The sequence below is a fragment of the Scyliorhinus canicula genome, chromosome 2 (assembly GCF_902713615.1).
Source record: "Scyliorhinus canicula chromosome 2, sScyCan1.1, whole genome shotgun sequence".
Taxonomy (NCBI): Eukaryota; Metazoa; Chordata; class Chondrichthyes; order Carcharhiniformes; family Scyliorhinidae; genus Scyliorhinus; species Scyliorhinus canicula.
Window position 1 is genome coordinate 288,539,389 of NC_052147.1, and position 16,300 is coordinate 288,555,688.

The following is a 16,300-nucleotide window of genomic DNA, read 5'->3' on the forward strand; positions in this document are numbered from 1 at the left end:
GTCTATAGAGGTCCCACCTTCCCCAGAAAGAGCCCCAGTTATCCAGAAATCTGAATCCCTCCCGCCTGCACCATCCCTGTAGCCACGTGTTTAATTGCTCTCTCTCCCTATTCCTCGTCTCACTATCACGTGGCACGGGCAACAACCCAGAGATAACAACTCTGTTTGTTCTCACTCTGAGCTTCCATCCTAGCTCCCTAAAGGCCTGCCTGACATCCTTGTCCCCTTTCCTACCTATGTCGTTAGTACCAATGTGGACTACGACTTGGGGCTGCTCCCCCTCCCCCTTAAGGACCCGAAAAACACGATCCGAGACATCACCTACCCTTGCACCTGGGAGGCAACATACCAAACGTGAGTCTCTCTCGCTCCCACAAAATCTCCTATCTGTGCCCCTGACTATTGAGTCCCCAATTACTAATGCTCTGCTCCTCTCCCCCCTTCCCTTCTGAGCAACAGGGACAGACTCCGTGCTAGAGTCCCGCACCCCATGGCTTACCCCTGGTAAGTCGTCCCCCCCACAAGTATCCAAAACGGTATACTTGTTACTCAGGGGAACGACCGCAGGGGGTCCCTGCACTGACTGCTTCTTCCCAGTCCCTCTTACAGTTACCCATCTATCTCCAGTCTTTGGTGTAACTACTTCCCTGAAGCTCCTATCTCTGACCACCTCTGCCTCCCGAATGATCCGAAGTTCATCCAACTCCAGCTCCAGTACCATAACTCGGTCTTGTAGGAGCTGGAGCTGGCTGCACTTCCTGCAGGTAAAATCAGCAGGGACACTAACAGCATCCCTCACCTCAAACATCCTGCAGGAGGAACATTGCACTACCTTCCCTGCCATCCCACTTAATTTCAACCAAGTTCTGGTAAACAAATAAAAAAAAAATAATATAATATAGCACTTACCTGCTCACACCAATGGGTCTTATTATTAGGTTAGAGGAGGAGGGCGGGTGGGAGACACTACACGTGTAGTGTCTCGGATATCCTCTCCACCAGAATTTATTGGCTAGGAGAAAATCCTTCCCAGAAGTCCGCGGGTCGTACTTCCGGTTCCCACCTTATATTATCTTTGCTCCCACTGGCACCCCGCCGCTCTCAATGTGTCCCCTCCCGCTCTTTCACTGCTTTTTTCAATGTCCTGGTTGTCTCTCCTCTCGCGCTCTTTTTAATGTCCTGGCTGTCTCTCCTCTCGCGCTCTTTTCAATGTCCTCCTTGGGTTAGGAATGTGCTGCCTGGGAGAGTTGTTGGGGATGGAATGTGCTGCCTGGGAGAGTTGTTGGGGTTTGGAATGTGCTGCCTGGGAGAGTTGTTGGGGGTTGGAATGTGCTGCCTGGGAGAGTTGTTGGGGTTTGGAATGCGCTGCCTGGGAGAGTTGTTGGGGTTTGGAATGTGCTGCTTGGGAGAGTTGTTGGGGATGGAATGCGCTGCCTGGGAGAGTTGTTGGGGTTTGGAATGTGCTGCCTGGGAGAGTTGTTGGGGATGGAATGTGCTGCTTGGGAGAGTTGTTGGGGTTTGGAATGTGCTGCCTGGGAGAGTTGTTGGGGTTTGGAATGTGCTGCCTGGGAGAGTTGTTGGGGTTTGGAATGTGCTGCCTGGGAGAGTTGTTGGGGATGGAATGTGCTGCCTGGGAGAGTTGTTGGGGTTTGGAATGTGCTGCCTGGGAGAGTTGTTGGGGATGGAATGTGCTGCCTGGGAGAGTTGTTGGGGATGGAATGTGCTGCCTGGGAGAGTTGTTGGGGATGGAATGTGCTGTCTGGGAGGGTTGTTGGGGTTTGGAATGTGCTGCTTGGGAGAGTTGTTGGGGATGGAATGTGCTGCCTGGGAGAGTTGTTGGGGATGGAATGTGCTGCCTGGGAGAGTTGTTGGGGATGGAATGTGCTGCCTGGGAGAGTTGTTGGGGATGGAATGTGCTGCCTGGGAGAGTTGTTGGGGTTTGGAATGTGCTGCCTGGGAGAGTTGTTGGGGTTTGGAATGTGCTGCCTGGGAGAGTTGTTGGGGTTTGGAATGTGCTGCCTGGGAGAGTTGTTGGGGTTTGGAATGTGCTGCTTGGGAGAGTTGTTGGGGATGGAATGTGCTGCCTGGGAGAGTTGTTGGGGTTTGGAATACGCTGCCTGGGAGAGTTGTTGGGGTTTGGAATGTGCTGCCTGGGAGAGTTGTTGGGGATGGAATGTGCTGCCTGGGAGAGTTGTTGGGGATGGAATGCGCTGCCTGGGAGAGTTGTTGGGGATGGAATGTGCTGCCTGGGAGAGTTGTTGGGGATGGAATGTGCTGCCTGGGAGAGTTGTTGGGGTTTGGAATGTGCTGCCTGGGAGAGTTGTTGGGGATGGAATGTGCTGCCTGGGAGAGTTGTTGGGGATGGAATGTGCTGCCTGGGAGAGTTGTTGGGGATGGAATGTGCTGCCTGGGAGAGTTGTTGGGGTTTGGAATGTGCTGCCTGGGAGAGTTGTTGGGGATGGAATGTGCTGCCTGGGAGAGTTGTTGGGGTTTGGAATGTGCTGCCTGGGAGAGTTGTTGGGGTTTGGAATGCGCTGCCTGGGAGAGTTGTTGGGGTTTGGAATGCGCTGCCTGGGAGAGTTGTTGGGGTTTGGAATGTGCTGCCTGGGAGAGTTGTTGGGGATGGAATGTGCTGCCTGGGAGAGTTGTTGGGGTTTGGAATGCGCTGCCTGGGAGAGTTGTTGAGGTTTGGAATGTGCTGCCTGGGAGAGTTGTTGGGGTTTGGAATGTGCTGTCTGGGAGAGTTGTTGGGGTTTGGAATGTGCTGCCTGGGAGAGTTGTTGGGGTTTGGAATGCGCTGCCTGGGAGAGTTGTTGGGGATGGAATGCGCTGCCTGGGAGAGTTGTTGGGGATGGAATGCGCTGCCTGGGAGAGTTGTTGGGGATGGAATGCGCTGCCTGGGAGAGTTGTTGGGGATGGAATGTGCTGCCTGGGAGAGTTGTTGGGGATGGAATGTGCTGCCTGGGAGAGTTGTTGGGGATGGAATGCGCTGCCTGGGAGAGTTGTTGGGGATGGAATGTGCTGCCTGGGAGAGTTGTTGGGGATGGAATGTGCTGCCTGGGAGAGTTGTTGGGGATGGAATGCGCTGCCTGGGAGAGTTGTTGGGGATGGAATGCGCTGCCTGGGAGAGTTGTTGGGGTTTGGAATGTGCTGCCTGGGAGAGTTGTTGGGGATGGAATGTGCTGCCTGGGAGAGTTGTTGGGGATGGAATGTGCTGCCTGGGAGAGTTGTTGGGGTTTGGAATGCGCTGCCTGGGAGAGTTGTTGGGGATGGAATGTGCTGCCTGGGAGAGTTGTTGGGGATGGAATGTGCTGCCTGGGAGAGTTGTTGGGGATGGAATGTGCTGCCTGGGAGAGTTGTTGGGGATGGAATGTGCTGCCTGGGATAGTGGTGGAGGTGTATTCCACAGGAGGTTTCAAAAGAGAGCTGGATATATTGAAAGTGATGAATTTAGTGGGTTGTGAAGATAGGGCTGAGCAGCTCTGTCAGGAGCCGGTGCAGACTCGAGAGGCTGAATGGACTCCTTCTGTGCTGTAAGATTCTAGGATCTGTGAATCTGCTTCCACCGCTCTTTCAGACAGCACCTTCCAGATCACAATAACTGGCTCCTTCCCAATGATGAACTCCGTTTCCATCTAGTTACAGATCCTCATCTCGCACGAAACCAATCCAATGTTTCCAATTGCTTTCCCCTGAATCTGCTCCCCGTTCCCCACATCCCTCCCGATAGCCCATCAAATTCTCATTTAGTAAGACCATAAGACAGAGGAGCAGAATTCGGCCACTCGGCCCATCGAGTCTGCTCCGCCATTCAATCATGGCTGATATTTTCTCATCCCCATTCTCCTGCCTTCTCCCCATAACCCCTGATCCCCTTATTGATCAAGAACTTACCTATCTCTGCCTTAAAGCCACTCAGTGATTTGGCCTCCACAGCCTTCTGCAGCAGGGGCCTGGTTTAGCACAGGGCTAAATCGCTGGCTTTGAAAGCAGACCAAGGCAGGCCAGCAGCACAGGTACAATTCCCGTACCAGCCTCCCCAAACAGGCGCCGGAATGTGGCGACTAGGGGCTTTTCACAGTAACTTCATTTGAAGCCTACTCGTGACAATAAGCGATTTTCGCTTCATTTCATTTTTTTCAAAGAGTTCTACAGATTCACCACCCTCTGGCTGAAGAAATGCCTCCTCATCTCTGTTTTAAAGGATCGTCCCTTTAGTCTGAGATTGTGTCCTCTGCTTCTAGTTTTTCCTACAAGTGGAAACATCCTCTCCACGTCCACTCTATCCAGGCCTCGCAGTATCCTGTAAGTTTCAATAAGATCCCCCCTCATCCTTCTAATTTTCTCCCAATTCCTCCCACTGCCTTTTGAGGGAGAACTTCCAGATGTAAAGTAAGACATTTACAATATTTTCAAAAGGTGTCCATAAGAGAGGGAGGTATTCAAATCGTACCTGAGATAGAATTCCTGGAATGGCCGTCGGACTGGGAATCCTGCACGTCGGATTTTCACCATTTCCAGCATTCCGGAGTAACGCAGCTGGTTCCGAACCACTCCCTCGTCAAACTGCTCCGGCATCTGGGAATGACAACAAGAGATTCCTCATTCTCATTGCTTTCTTCCCAATTTCCTCCCCGTCCCTCGTCCAATACCGGAGGCCAAAGTGGGTTCAAACCAAGGCAGACGGAGACATCAGTTCAACAAAACAAACAGCAAACCTGAAAACACTGGACGAACGTGGAACTGAGACATGAGCACCAGCGACAGTGACCAGTCCGGAAAAAACAAAAAGAAAAACATCTTTTAAAGATATATTTTTATTGAGTTTTTAACGATTTTTTACAAAGTTGACTGAAAACAGAAAAAAAGAATCCATACAATCATATGGCTGTGTGCTCTGTTTCACAGAGACATAGCTCACCCCCGCCTCACCGGACTGTGCCATACAACCTGAAGGCTTCTCTATTCACCAGGTGGACCGCACGGCATCTTCAGGCAAAGCAAAGGGTGGAGGGGTTTGCCTCCTCATCAACTCCTCCTGGTGCTTGGATGTGGCGACCCTGGCGACCTACTGCTCCCCAGACCTGGAATACCTGACCGTAAAGTGCCGCCCATACTATCTTCCACGTGAGTTCACTTCAGCCATTATCACAGCGGTCTACATCCCACCCCAGGCAGAAGTGAGGAAGGCGCTGGATGAACTGTACACAGTCATAAACAACCATGAAACAGAACACCCGGAGAACACCCGGAGGCCTTGTTCATTGTGGCCGGAGACTTCAACAAAGCCAACCTCAAGAGTGTACTGCCAAAATTCCACCAGCACATCTCCTGTCCCACCAGGGGCGACAACACTCTTGACCACTGCTACTCAAAAATCAAGGGCGCCTACCGTTCCATCCCCCGACTGCACTTTGGGAAATCAGACCATAGGACTGTGCTCCTTCTCCCGGCTTACAAGCAGAAACTCAAGCGGGAGAATCCAGCTAAGAAGGTTGTGCAGTGCTGGTCCGAGGAGACAGAAGAACTCCTACGTGACTGCTTGGAGACAGTGGATTGGTCCATATTTAACAACTCAGACTAACTTAAATGAGTATGCCACCACCGTCACAGACTTCATCAGCAAATGTGTGGACGACTGCGTGCCAAAGAAAGCAGTACGTACGTTCCCCAACCGGAAACCATGGCTCAACCGCGAGATGGACTCCCTACTGAAGGACAGATCTGAGGCGTTCAAGTCAGACGACCAAGACCTTTACAAGAAATCCAGGTACGACCTCCGCAAAGCCATCCGAGATGCCAAGAGAGAATATCAAACTAAGCTAGAGTGACAGACAGACTCTCGGCGGTTGTGGCAAGGACTGAGCAACATAACGGGCTACAAAGCGAAGCCGAGCAGTATCTCTGGCAGCAGCGCACCCCTCCCCGATGAACTTAATGCATTCTATGCTCGGTTTGAGCAGGTAACCAACAATCCGCTATCGAGTGCCCCAGCAACCCATAACTCACCCATACCCACCATCACAGTAGCATGGTGGTTAGCATCAATGCTTCACAGCTCCAGGGTCCCAGGTTCGATTCCCGGCTGGGTCACTGCCTGTGCGGAGTCTGCATGTCCTCCCCGTGTGTGCGTGGGTTTCCTCCGGGTGCTCCGGTTTCCTCACACAGTCCAAAGATGTGCGGGTTAGGTGGATTGGCCATGCTAAATTGCCCGTAGTGTAAGGTTAATGGTGGGATTGTTGGGTTACGGGTATACGGGTTACGTGGGTTTAAGTAGGGTGATCATTGCTCGGCACAACATCGAGGGCCGAAGGGCCTGTTCTGTGCTGTACTGTTCTATATCACAGTTTCCGAAGTCAGATCGGCCTTCCTGAAAGTGAACCCACGGAAGGCGATGGGCCCGGACGGGATCCCTGGTCGTGCACTCAGAGCCTGCGCGGACCAGCTGGCAGAGGTTTTCACAGACATCTTTAACCTATCCCTACTCCACTCCGAGGTCCCCACCTGCTTCAAGAAGACCACCATCATACCGGTACCAAAGAAGAACCAGGCAACGTGCCTCAATGACTACCGCCCGGTGGCCCCGATGTCAGTTGTAATGAAGTGCTTCGAGAGGCTGGTCATGAAGCGCATCACCTCCATACTCCCGGAACGCCTTGACCCACTTCAATTCGCATACCCTTGCAACCGGTCCACATCAGACGCCATTTCCCTGACCCTACACTCATCCCTAGAGCATCTCGAAAACAAGGACTCCTACATCAGATTCCTATTTATTGACTACAGCTCCGCCTTCAACACCATATTCCCAGCCAAGCTCATCTCAAAGCTCCAAAACCTAGGACTTGGCTCTCCACTCTGCAACTGGATCCTTGACTTTCTGACCAACAGACCACAGTCAGTAAGAATGAACACCAACACCTCCTCCACAATAGTCCTCAATACCGGGGCCCCGCAAGGCTGCGTATTTAGCCCCCTACTCTACTCCCTGTACACACACGGCTGCATGGAAAAACTTGGTTCCAACTCCATCTACAAGTTTGCTGACGATACGACCATAGTGGGCCGGATCTCGAATAACAACGAGTCAGAATACAGGAGGGAGATAGAGAACCTAGTGGAGTGGTGCAGCAACAACAATCTCTCCCTCAATGCCAACAAAACTAAAGAGCTGGTCATCGACTTCAGGAAGCAAAGTACTGTACACACCCCTGTCAGCATCAACGGAGCCGAGGTGGAGATGGTTAGCAGTTTCAAATTCCTAGGGGTGCACATCACCAAAAATCTATCCTGGTCCACTCACGTCGACGCTATGACCAAAAAAGCACAACAGCGCCTATACTTCCTCAGGAAACTAAGGAAATTCGGCAAGCCCACATTAACTCTTACCAACTTTTACAGATGCACTATAGAGAGCATCCTCTCGGGCTGCATCACAGCCTGGTATGGCAACTGCTCGGCCCAGGACCGCAAGGAACTTCAGAGAGTTGCGAACACCGCCCAGTCCATCACACGAACCTGCCTCCCATCCATTGACTCCATCTACACCTCCCGCTGCCGGGGGAAAGCGGGCAGCATAATCAAGGATCCCTCCCACCCGGCTTACTCACTTTTCCAACTTCTTCCATCGGGCAGGAGATTCAGAAGTCCGAGAACACGCACGAACAGACTCAAAAACAGCTTCTTCCCCACTGTCACCAGACTCCTAAATGACCCTCTTATGGACTGACCTCATTAACACTACACCCTGTATGCTTCATCCGATGCCAATGCTTATGTAGTTACATTGTACATATTGTGTTGCCCTATTATGTATTTTCTTGAATTCTGTTTAATTCCCTTTTCTTCCCATGTACTGAATGATCTGTTGAGCTGCTTGCAGAAAAATACTTTTCACTGTACCTCGGTACACGTGACAAGAAACAAATCCAATCCAATCCAATATGGTAACAGGAATAACCCCCTCCCCCACACCAATAACAGTGACTTTGAGCTTGGCTCCACCGTCACCCACACAACCCCAAGTCCTGGGGACCCTGGAGCTGTGAAGCAACAGTGCTAACCACTGTGCTACCTTGCTGACCCTGCGCTTGACAATAAACAAATCCAATCCAATTATCCTGTAGAGTCCAGGCAATTGGTATAACAGTTACAGAACATAGAACAGTACAGCACAGAACAGGCCCTTCGGCCCTCGATGTTGTGCCGAGCAATGATCACCCTACTCAAACCCGCGTATCCACCCTATACCCGTAACCCAACAACCCCCCCTTAACCTTACTTTTAGGATACTACGGGCAATTTAGCATGGCCAATCCACCTAACCCGCACATCTTTGGACTGTGGGAGGAAACCGGAGCACCCGGAGGAAACCCACGCACACACGGGGAGGACGTGCAGACTCCGCACAGACAGTGACCCAGCCGGGAATCGAACCTGGGACCCTGGAGCTGTGAAGCATTTATGCTAACCACCATGCTACCGTGCTGCCCACTTGTTCATTCCCTGTCTGTTCCATTACTTCCTCTCCCTTTTATTTTTGCTCTTACATGTTTGATTAATGGACATGTGCCTTTAAGACCGGTGCCTGTGCCTTTAATTCAAGCAGAGGATTTCAGCTGCGGGCGAGGTCACCGATCTGGTTCAAAGTGGAGCTGTAGACTGACCAGCACCAAGGACAGAGATTGGCTGGAACTCGGTTTGATTGCTTGTCTGGTGGTCAATGAGTTGGTGCAAAAGTCTGTGCTCTGCCCGGCAATGGGTGGTGATTGGATCTCATCCCGTCGGAATGTTTTCAGAGTCACGAGATTCCGGTTTGGTTTCACGTTTTGATTGTGCAGCCTGGATGGAGGAATCTAACTAACTCTCTCCGGAAAAGCTCCAATGAAACCCTTCCAGACGGCCACTGTGAGGGCTGACTCTCTCTCCAGCAAGACTGGGTATGGTTCCCTGGAGACAGAAAAGGCCTGAACTCAAACCATCAGCTGCAAGCCAGGTTTGATGTGAAATCGACTGTCTCTGCAGAAAGATAGAGGCCTGAATGAAAGTGTCTCCAGAAAACCTGCTGCCTGTAAGCGGCCTGTAACCTGCTGCCTGTAAGCGGCCTGTAACCTGCTGCCTGTAGCCTGCTGCCTGTAACCCGCTGCCTGTAAGCGGCCTGTAACCTGCTGCCTGTAGCCTGCTGCCTGTAACCTGCTGCCTGTAACCTGCTGCCTGTAGCCTGCTGCCTGTAAGCGGCCTGTAACCTGCTGCCTGTAACCTGCTGCCTGTAAGCGGCCTGTAACCTGCTGCCTGTAACCTGCTGCCTGTAACCTGCTGCCTGTAAGCGGCCTGTAACCTGCTGCCTGTAACCTGCTGCCTGTAACCTGCTGCCTGTAACCTGCTGCCTGTAAGCTGCTGCCTGTAACCTGCTGCCTGTAAGTGGCCTGTAACCTGCTGCCTGTAGCCTGCTGCCTGTAGCCTGCTGCCTGTAACCTGCTGCCTGTAGCCTGCTGCCTGTAACCTGCTGCCTGTAAGCGGCCTGTAACCTGCTGCCTGTAAGCGGCCTGTAACCTGCTGCCTGTAACCTGCTGCCTATAACCTGCTGCCTGTAACCTGCTGCCTGTAAGCGGCCTGTAACCTGCTGCCTGTAAGCGGCCTGTAACCTGCTGCCTGTAAGCGGCCTGTAACCTGCTGCCTGTAACCTGCTGCCTGTAACCTGCTGCCTGTAACCTGCTGCCTGTAACCTGCGGCCTGTAACCTGCGGCCTGTAACCTGCGGCCTGTAACCTGCTGCCTGTAACCTGCTGCCTGTAAGCGGCCTGTAAGCTGCTGCCTGTAACCTGCTGCCTGTAACCTGCAGCCTGTAACCTGCGGCCTGTAACCTGCGGCCTGTAACCTGCGGCCTGTAACCTGCGGCCTGTAACCTGCGGCCTGTAACCTGCTGCCTGTAACCTGCTGCCTGTAACCTGCTGCCTGTAACCTGCGGCCTGTAACCTGCTGCCTGTAACCTGCTGCCTGTAAGCGGCCTGTAACCTGCTGCCTGTAGCCTGCTGCCTGTAACCTGCGGCCTGTAACCTGCGGCCTGTAACCTGCTGCCTGTAACCTGCTGCCTGTAACCTGCTGCCTGTAAGCGGCCTGTAACCTGCTGCCTGTAACCTGCTGCCTGTAAGCGGCCTGTAACCTGCTGCCTGTAACCTGCTGCCTGTAACCTGCTGCCTGTAACCTGCTGCCTGTAACCTGCTGCCTGCTGCCTGTAAGCGGCCTGTAACCTGCTGCCTGTAAGCGGCCTGTAACCTGCTGCCTGTAACCTGCTGCCTGTAACCTGCTGCCTGTAACCTGCTGCCTGTAAGCTGCTGCCTGTAAGCTGCTGCCTGTAAGCTGCTGCCTGTAAGCGGCCTGTAACCTGCTGCCTGTAACCTGCTGCCTGTAACCTGCTGCCTGTAACCTGCTGCCTGTAACCTGCTGCCTGTAACCTGCTGCCTGTAACCTGCTGCCTGTAACCTGCTGCCTGTAAGCTGCTGCCTGTAACCTGCTGCCTGTAAGCGGCCTGTAACCTGCTGCCTGTAAGCAGCCTGTAACCTGCTGCCTGTAAGCGGCCTGTAACCTGCTGCCTGTAACCTGCTGCCTGTAACCTGCTGCCTGTAAGCTGCTGCCTGTAAGCGGCCTGTAACCTGCTGCCTGTAACCTGCTGCCTGTAACCTGCTGCCTGTAACCTGCTGCCTGTAACCTGCTGCCTGTAACCTGCTGCCTGTAAGCGGCCTGTAACCTGCTGCCTGTAACCTGCTGCCTGTAACCTGCTGCCTGTAACCTGCTGCCTGTAACCTGCTGCCTGTAAGCGGCCTGTAACCTGCTGCCTGTAAGCGGCCTGTAACCTGCTGCCTGTAACCTGCTGCCTGTAACCTGCTGCCTGTAACCTGCAGCCTGTAACCTGCTGCCTGTAACCTGCTGCCTGTAACCTGCTGCCTGTAACCTGCTGCCTGTAACCTGCTGCCTGTAACCTGCTGCCTGTAACCTGCTGCCTGTAACCTGCTGCCTGTAAGCGGCCTGTAACCTGCTGCCTGTAAGCGGCCTGTAACCTGCTGCCTGTAACCTGCTGCCTGTAAGCTGCTGCCTGTAAGCTGCTGCCTGTAAACTGCTGCCTGTAACCTGCTGCCTGTAACCTGCTGCCTGTAACCTGCTGCCTGTAAGCTGCTGCCTGTAACCTGCTGCCTGTAAGCGGCCTGTAACCTGCTGCCTGTAAGCGGCCTGTAACCTGCTGCCTGTAACCTGCTGCCTGTAAGCTGCTGCCTGTAAGCTGCTGCCTGTAAGCTGCTGCCTGTAACCTGCTGCCTGTAAGCGGCCTGTAACCTGCTGCCTGTAACCTGCTGCCTGTAACCTGCTGCCTGTAACCTGCTGCCTGTAACCTGCTGCCTGTAACCTGCTGCCTGTAACCTGCTGCCTGTAAGCGGCCTGTAACCTGCTGCCTGTAACCTGCTGCCTGTAAGCTGCTGCCTGTAACCTGCTGCCTGTAAGCTGCTGCCTGTAACCTGCTGCCTGTAACCTGCTGCCTGTAACCTGTGGCTGTAACCTGCTGCCTGTAAGCTGCTGCCTGTAGCCTGCTGCCTGTAACCTGCTGCCTGTAACCTGCTGCCTGTAACCTGCTGCCTGTAACCTGCTGCCTGTAAGCGGCCTGTAACCTGCTGCCTGTAACCTGCTGCCTGTAACCTGCTGCCTGTAACCTGCTGCCTGTAACCTGCTGCCTGTAACCTGCTGCCTGTAAGTGCTCCATTGTCTGCCCTGGGAGGACTCTGAATGGATGATTCCACAAAGAAAACCACATCAGCTGTAAACCCGAGTCATTGATCACCCAGGGCGCTGTGAGGAAAGTCTGCTCAAGGAGCATTATCAAAACCAAATACTCTTATATTTTGACCGACATATTTATGGTTTTTTACCCCTTTCCACCCCTCTGTTTGTGTCTGTCTTGTGTGTGGGTAGGGGGATGGACAGTTAATGTGGATAGTAGGTATTCACTTGTTATTATTCAGTTGTATTTACTGCATATTTCATCATTATTCCTGTTATAAATAAACAGTAATTGTCTTTATATTTACAAACCTAGTGACTGTAATTATTGGGAGCCAAGGGCCAGAGATTGGGGGATTTTTTGTCAGAATTATTAGTTAATTCACTTGTGTTGTGATTCCGGGGCCCGTGGGGCTGGAAATGACCGTGCACTAGCTCAGGGTGGAGTAACAGAGGGACCGACCTTGGATGGCCTCAGAAAGGTACCAAAGTTGTGAGAAGATGTCAGAGCCCCTGGTGAGCGAGGCTGATGATCATAATGAATGGCAGAGCTGGCTGGAAGGGCCCAACAACCTCCTCCTGCTCCTATTTTCAATGTTTCTATATTGACGCCTTAGTCCTAGGCATCCCCAAAGTCAGAGGCAATGACAGAGTCCCTAGTCCCCCCCCCCCCCCCCCCCCCCCCCACCCCCCACCCACCCTTGTGGGCCCTGTCCAGAGTCTGAGCTCCTTCCTCTGCCTCCTACACAGGGTAGATAGGCACATGAACAGATGGGGTACAGAAGAATACAGTCGGTTGGTCTAGATAGGACACGTGATCAGGGCAGGCTTGGAGGGCCGAACGGCCTCTTCCTGCGCTGTATTGTTCTTTGTTCCTAGAGTCATAAGAACTAGGAGCAGGAGGCGGCCATCTGGCCCCTCGAGCCTGCTCCGCCATTCAATTAGATCATGGCTGATCTTTTGTGGACTCAGCTCCACTTTCCGGCCCGAACACCATAACCCTTAATCCCTTTATTCTTCAAAAAACTATCTATCTTTACCTTAGAAACATGTAATGAAGGAGCCTCAACTGCTTCACTGGGCAAGGAATTCCATAGATTCACAACCCTTTGGGTGAAGAAGTTCCTCCTAAACTCAGTTCTAAATCTACTTCCCCTTATTTTGAGGCTATGCCCCCTAGTTCTGCTTTCACCCGCCAGTGGAAACAACCTGCCCGCATCTATCCTATCTATTCCCTTCATAATTTTAAATGTTTCTATAAGATCCCCCCTCATCCTTCTAAATTCCAACGAGTACAGTCCCAGTCTACTCAACCTCTCCTCATAATCCAACCCCTTCAGCTCTGGGATTAACCTAGTGAATCTCCTCTGCACACCCTCCAGCGCCAGTACGTCCTTTCTCAAGTAAGGAGACCAAAACTGAACACAATACTCCAGGTGTGGCCTCACTAACACCTTATACAATTGCAACATAACCTCCCTAGTCTTAAACTCCATCCCTCTAGCAATGAAGGACAAAATTCCATTTGCCTTCTTAATCGCCTGTTGCACCTGTAAACCAACCTTCTGTGACTCATGCACTAGCACACCCAGGTCTCTCTGCACAGCGGCATGTTTTAATATTTTATCATTGAAATAATAATCCCGTTTGCTGTTATTCCTACCAAAATGGATAACCTCACATTTTTCAACATTGTATTCCACCTGCCAGACCCTAGCCCATTCACTTAAACTATCCAAATCAGATAGTTTACACTTGCCACAGGCGCCTGATACAGCAGCCTGGCCCAGTCGATGAAGCCCCGCACAAATCCAAAACCCCAAGTACCTCCCACAAATAATCCCATTCCACCTGATCAAAGGCCTTCTCTGCATCTATTGTGACCACTACCTCTACGTCCCTACCCTCTGGGGGCATCATGATCACATTCAGCAGCTTTCTTACGTTGGTCGCCAACTGCCTGCCCTTAACAAATCCCGTCTGGTCCTCCCCAATCACATCCGGAATGCAGTCTTCAATCCTAGAGGACAAGATTTTGGCCAACAATTTGGCGTCTACATTTAATAAGGAGATCGGCCTGTAGGACCCGCGTAGCTCCAGGTCCTTATCCCGCTTCAGGATCAGTGAGATCGTGGCCTGTGACATAGTTGGGGGAAGCCCCCCCTCTCCTTTACCTCATTGAATGTCCTCATCAACAGCGGCTCCAATATCCCAGAGAATGTTTTATAAAACTCTAAGGGGTACCCATCCGGTCCCAGGGCTTTACCCGACTGCTTGGCCTTCAGCCCTTCTGCTATTTCTTCCATCCCAATCCCCAGCCCTTCTACCAGCCCTTCCTCCACCTTCGGGAACCTCAGCCCCCCGAAGAATTGCCTCATCCCCTCCGGCCCAGCTGGGGGTTCCGACTCCTGCAGCCTGCTGTAGAATTCCTTAAACGCTTTATTAACCCCAGCTTCATCTCTGACCAGGTTCCCATTCCCGTCCCTTACTTTCCCAATCTGCCAGGCCGCCTCCTTCTTTCTCAACTGCTGTGCAAGCATTCTGCTGGCCTTCTCCCCATACTCATAGATCGCACCCCCCCCCCTCCCCCCCCCCCCCCCCCCCGCCTTTCTCAGCTGCTCTACCGCCCTTCCTGTGGTTAACAAGCCAAACTCCGCCTGTAGCCTCCGTCGTTCCCCTTAGAGGCCCTGCCTCTGGGTTCTCTGCATACCTCCTGCCGACCTGTAGTATCTCCTTTATCAGTCAGTCTGTCTCTGCTCTGTCTGCCTTCTCCCTGTGGGCCAGTATCGAGATCAGCTCTCCTCTAACCATCGCCTTCAATGCCTCCCAGACCACCGCAGTCGAGACTACCCCGTGTCATTAACTTCCGGATAGTTCTGGATACATTTCCTCAGCTGCCCACACACGTCCTCATCCGCTAACAGTCCCACGTCCAGCCTCCAGTGCGGGTGCTGGCTACCCTCCTTACTCCCCTGTAGGTCAACCCAGTGCGGGGCATGATCCGAGATCGTGATTGCTGAGTACTCAGTGTCCACTACCCCCGTCAGTAAAGCCCTATTCAAAGTCAATCCGGGAGTACACTTTATGCAAGCGCGAGTAGAAGGAAAATTCCTTCACTCTCGGCCACCCAAATCTCCATGGGTCCACCCCCCATTTGCTCCATAAACCCCTTTAGCTCCTTTGCCATTGCCGTACCCTGGCTGTCCTTGAGCTAGACTGGTCTAGCCCTGGGTCAATGACTGTGTTGAATTCCCCCCCCCCCCATGACCAGTTTATGCTAATCCAGGTCCGGGATCTTCCCCAACATCCTCCTTATGAACTCCACATCATCCCAATTCAGCGTGTACACATTCACGAGTACCACCGGCAGCCCCACCAGCTTCCCACTGACCATAATGCACCGTCCCCCACATCCGCAACCATTCTTCCTGCCTCGAATGACGCTTATTAATCAGGATTAACGGGGCCTCTGCTGTTCCTGCCGGCACATTCCTCCAGCAGCCCCATGGTGGTGACGGCCCTGAGAGTCTGGGGGCCTCTGGAGGCGGAATGTGGGAGCAGAGGGAGCATCGGTCTGGTGTCCAATCTGCAATAATCACCGGATTGCCCCGGGGAGGTTGGACGGGGGGGTTTCGGAGATGGCAGAGAGCAGGGATCGAGAGGATGGGAGATATGTTTATAGAGGGGAGCTTTCCCAGCCTGAGGGAACTGGAGGAGAAATTTGAACTGACGGGAGGGAATGAGTTTAGGTCCCTGCAGGCCCGGGACTTCCTGAGCTGGCAGGTCTCAACCTTCCCGTTCCTACCACCAAGGGGGATACAGGACAGGGTGGTTTCCCGAGTGGGGGTGGGAGAGGGGAGGGTTTCAGACATCTACAAGGAACTCATGGGGTCAGAGGAAACGCAGACTGAGGAGCTGAAACACAAATGGGAAGAGGGGTTAGGAGGAGAGATAGAGGATGGTCTCTGGGCGGATGCGTTGAGTAGAGGCAACGTGACTGCATCATGCACCAGGCTCAGCCTGATACAGTTTAAGGTTGTTCACCGGGTTTACATAACAGTGGCCGGATGAGCAGATTCTTTGGGGCAAAGTGTGCGGGGGACCAGCGAACCATGTCCACGTGTTCTGGGCTTGTCCAAAGCTTAGGGGATTCTGGCAGGGGTTTGCAGATGTTGTGTCCAAGGTATTGAAAACAAGGTTGGCACTGAGTCCGGAGGTGGTGATTTTCGGGGTGTTGGAAGACCCGGGAATCCAGGAAGAGAAAGAGGCAGACGTTCTGGCCTTTGCTTCCCTGGTAGCCCGGAGATGGATACTATTAGCCTGGAGGGACCCAAAGCCCCCGAAGTCGGAGACCTGGCTATCGGACATGGCTAGCTTTCTCTGCCTGGAGAAAATCAAGTTCACTCTGAGAGGGTTAATGTCAGGGATCGTCCGGAGGTGGCAGCCGTTTGTCAACTTCTTCAGGGAAAATTAACCATCAGCAGAGAGGGTGGGGGGGGGGGGGGGGGGGGGGGGGTAAGGTCCAGTTTGGTTTA

At 52.8% G+C, this 16,300-nt stretch overlaps 1 protein-coding gene across 1 annotated transcript in view; it reads right to left on the bottom strand.

The window, feature by feature from the left end:
* Positions 1 to 16,300, bottom strand: part of LOC119962345 (unconventional myosin-X-like) — a 216,056-nt gene that overhangs the window by 181,150 nt on the left and 18,606 nt on the right. Inside the window, exon 5 of the mRNA XM_038790327.1 lies at positions 4,454 to 4,578. Within this exon, the coding sequence (XP_038646255.1) occupies positions 4,454 to 4,578 (125 nt within the window). The remainder of the gene's footprint in view (positions 1 to 4,453; positions 4,579 to 16,300) is intronic.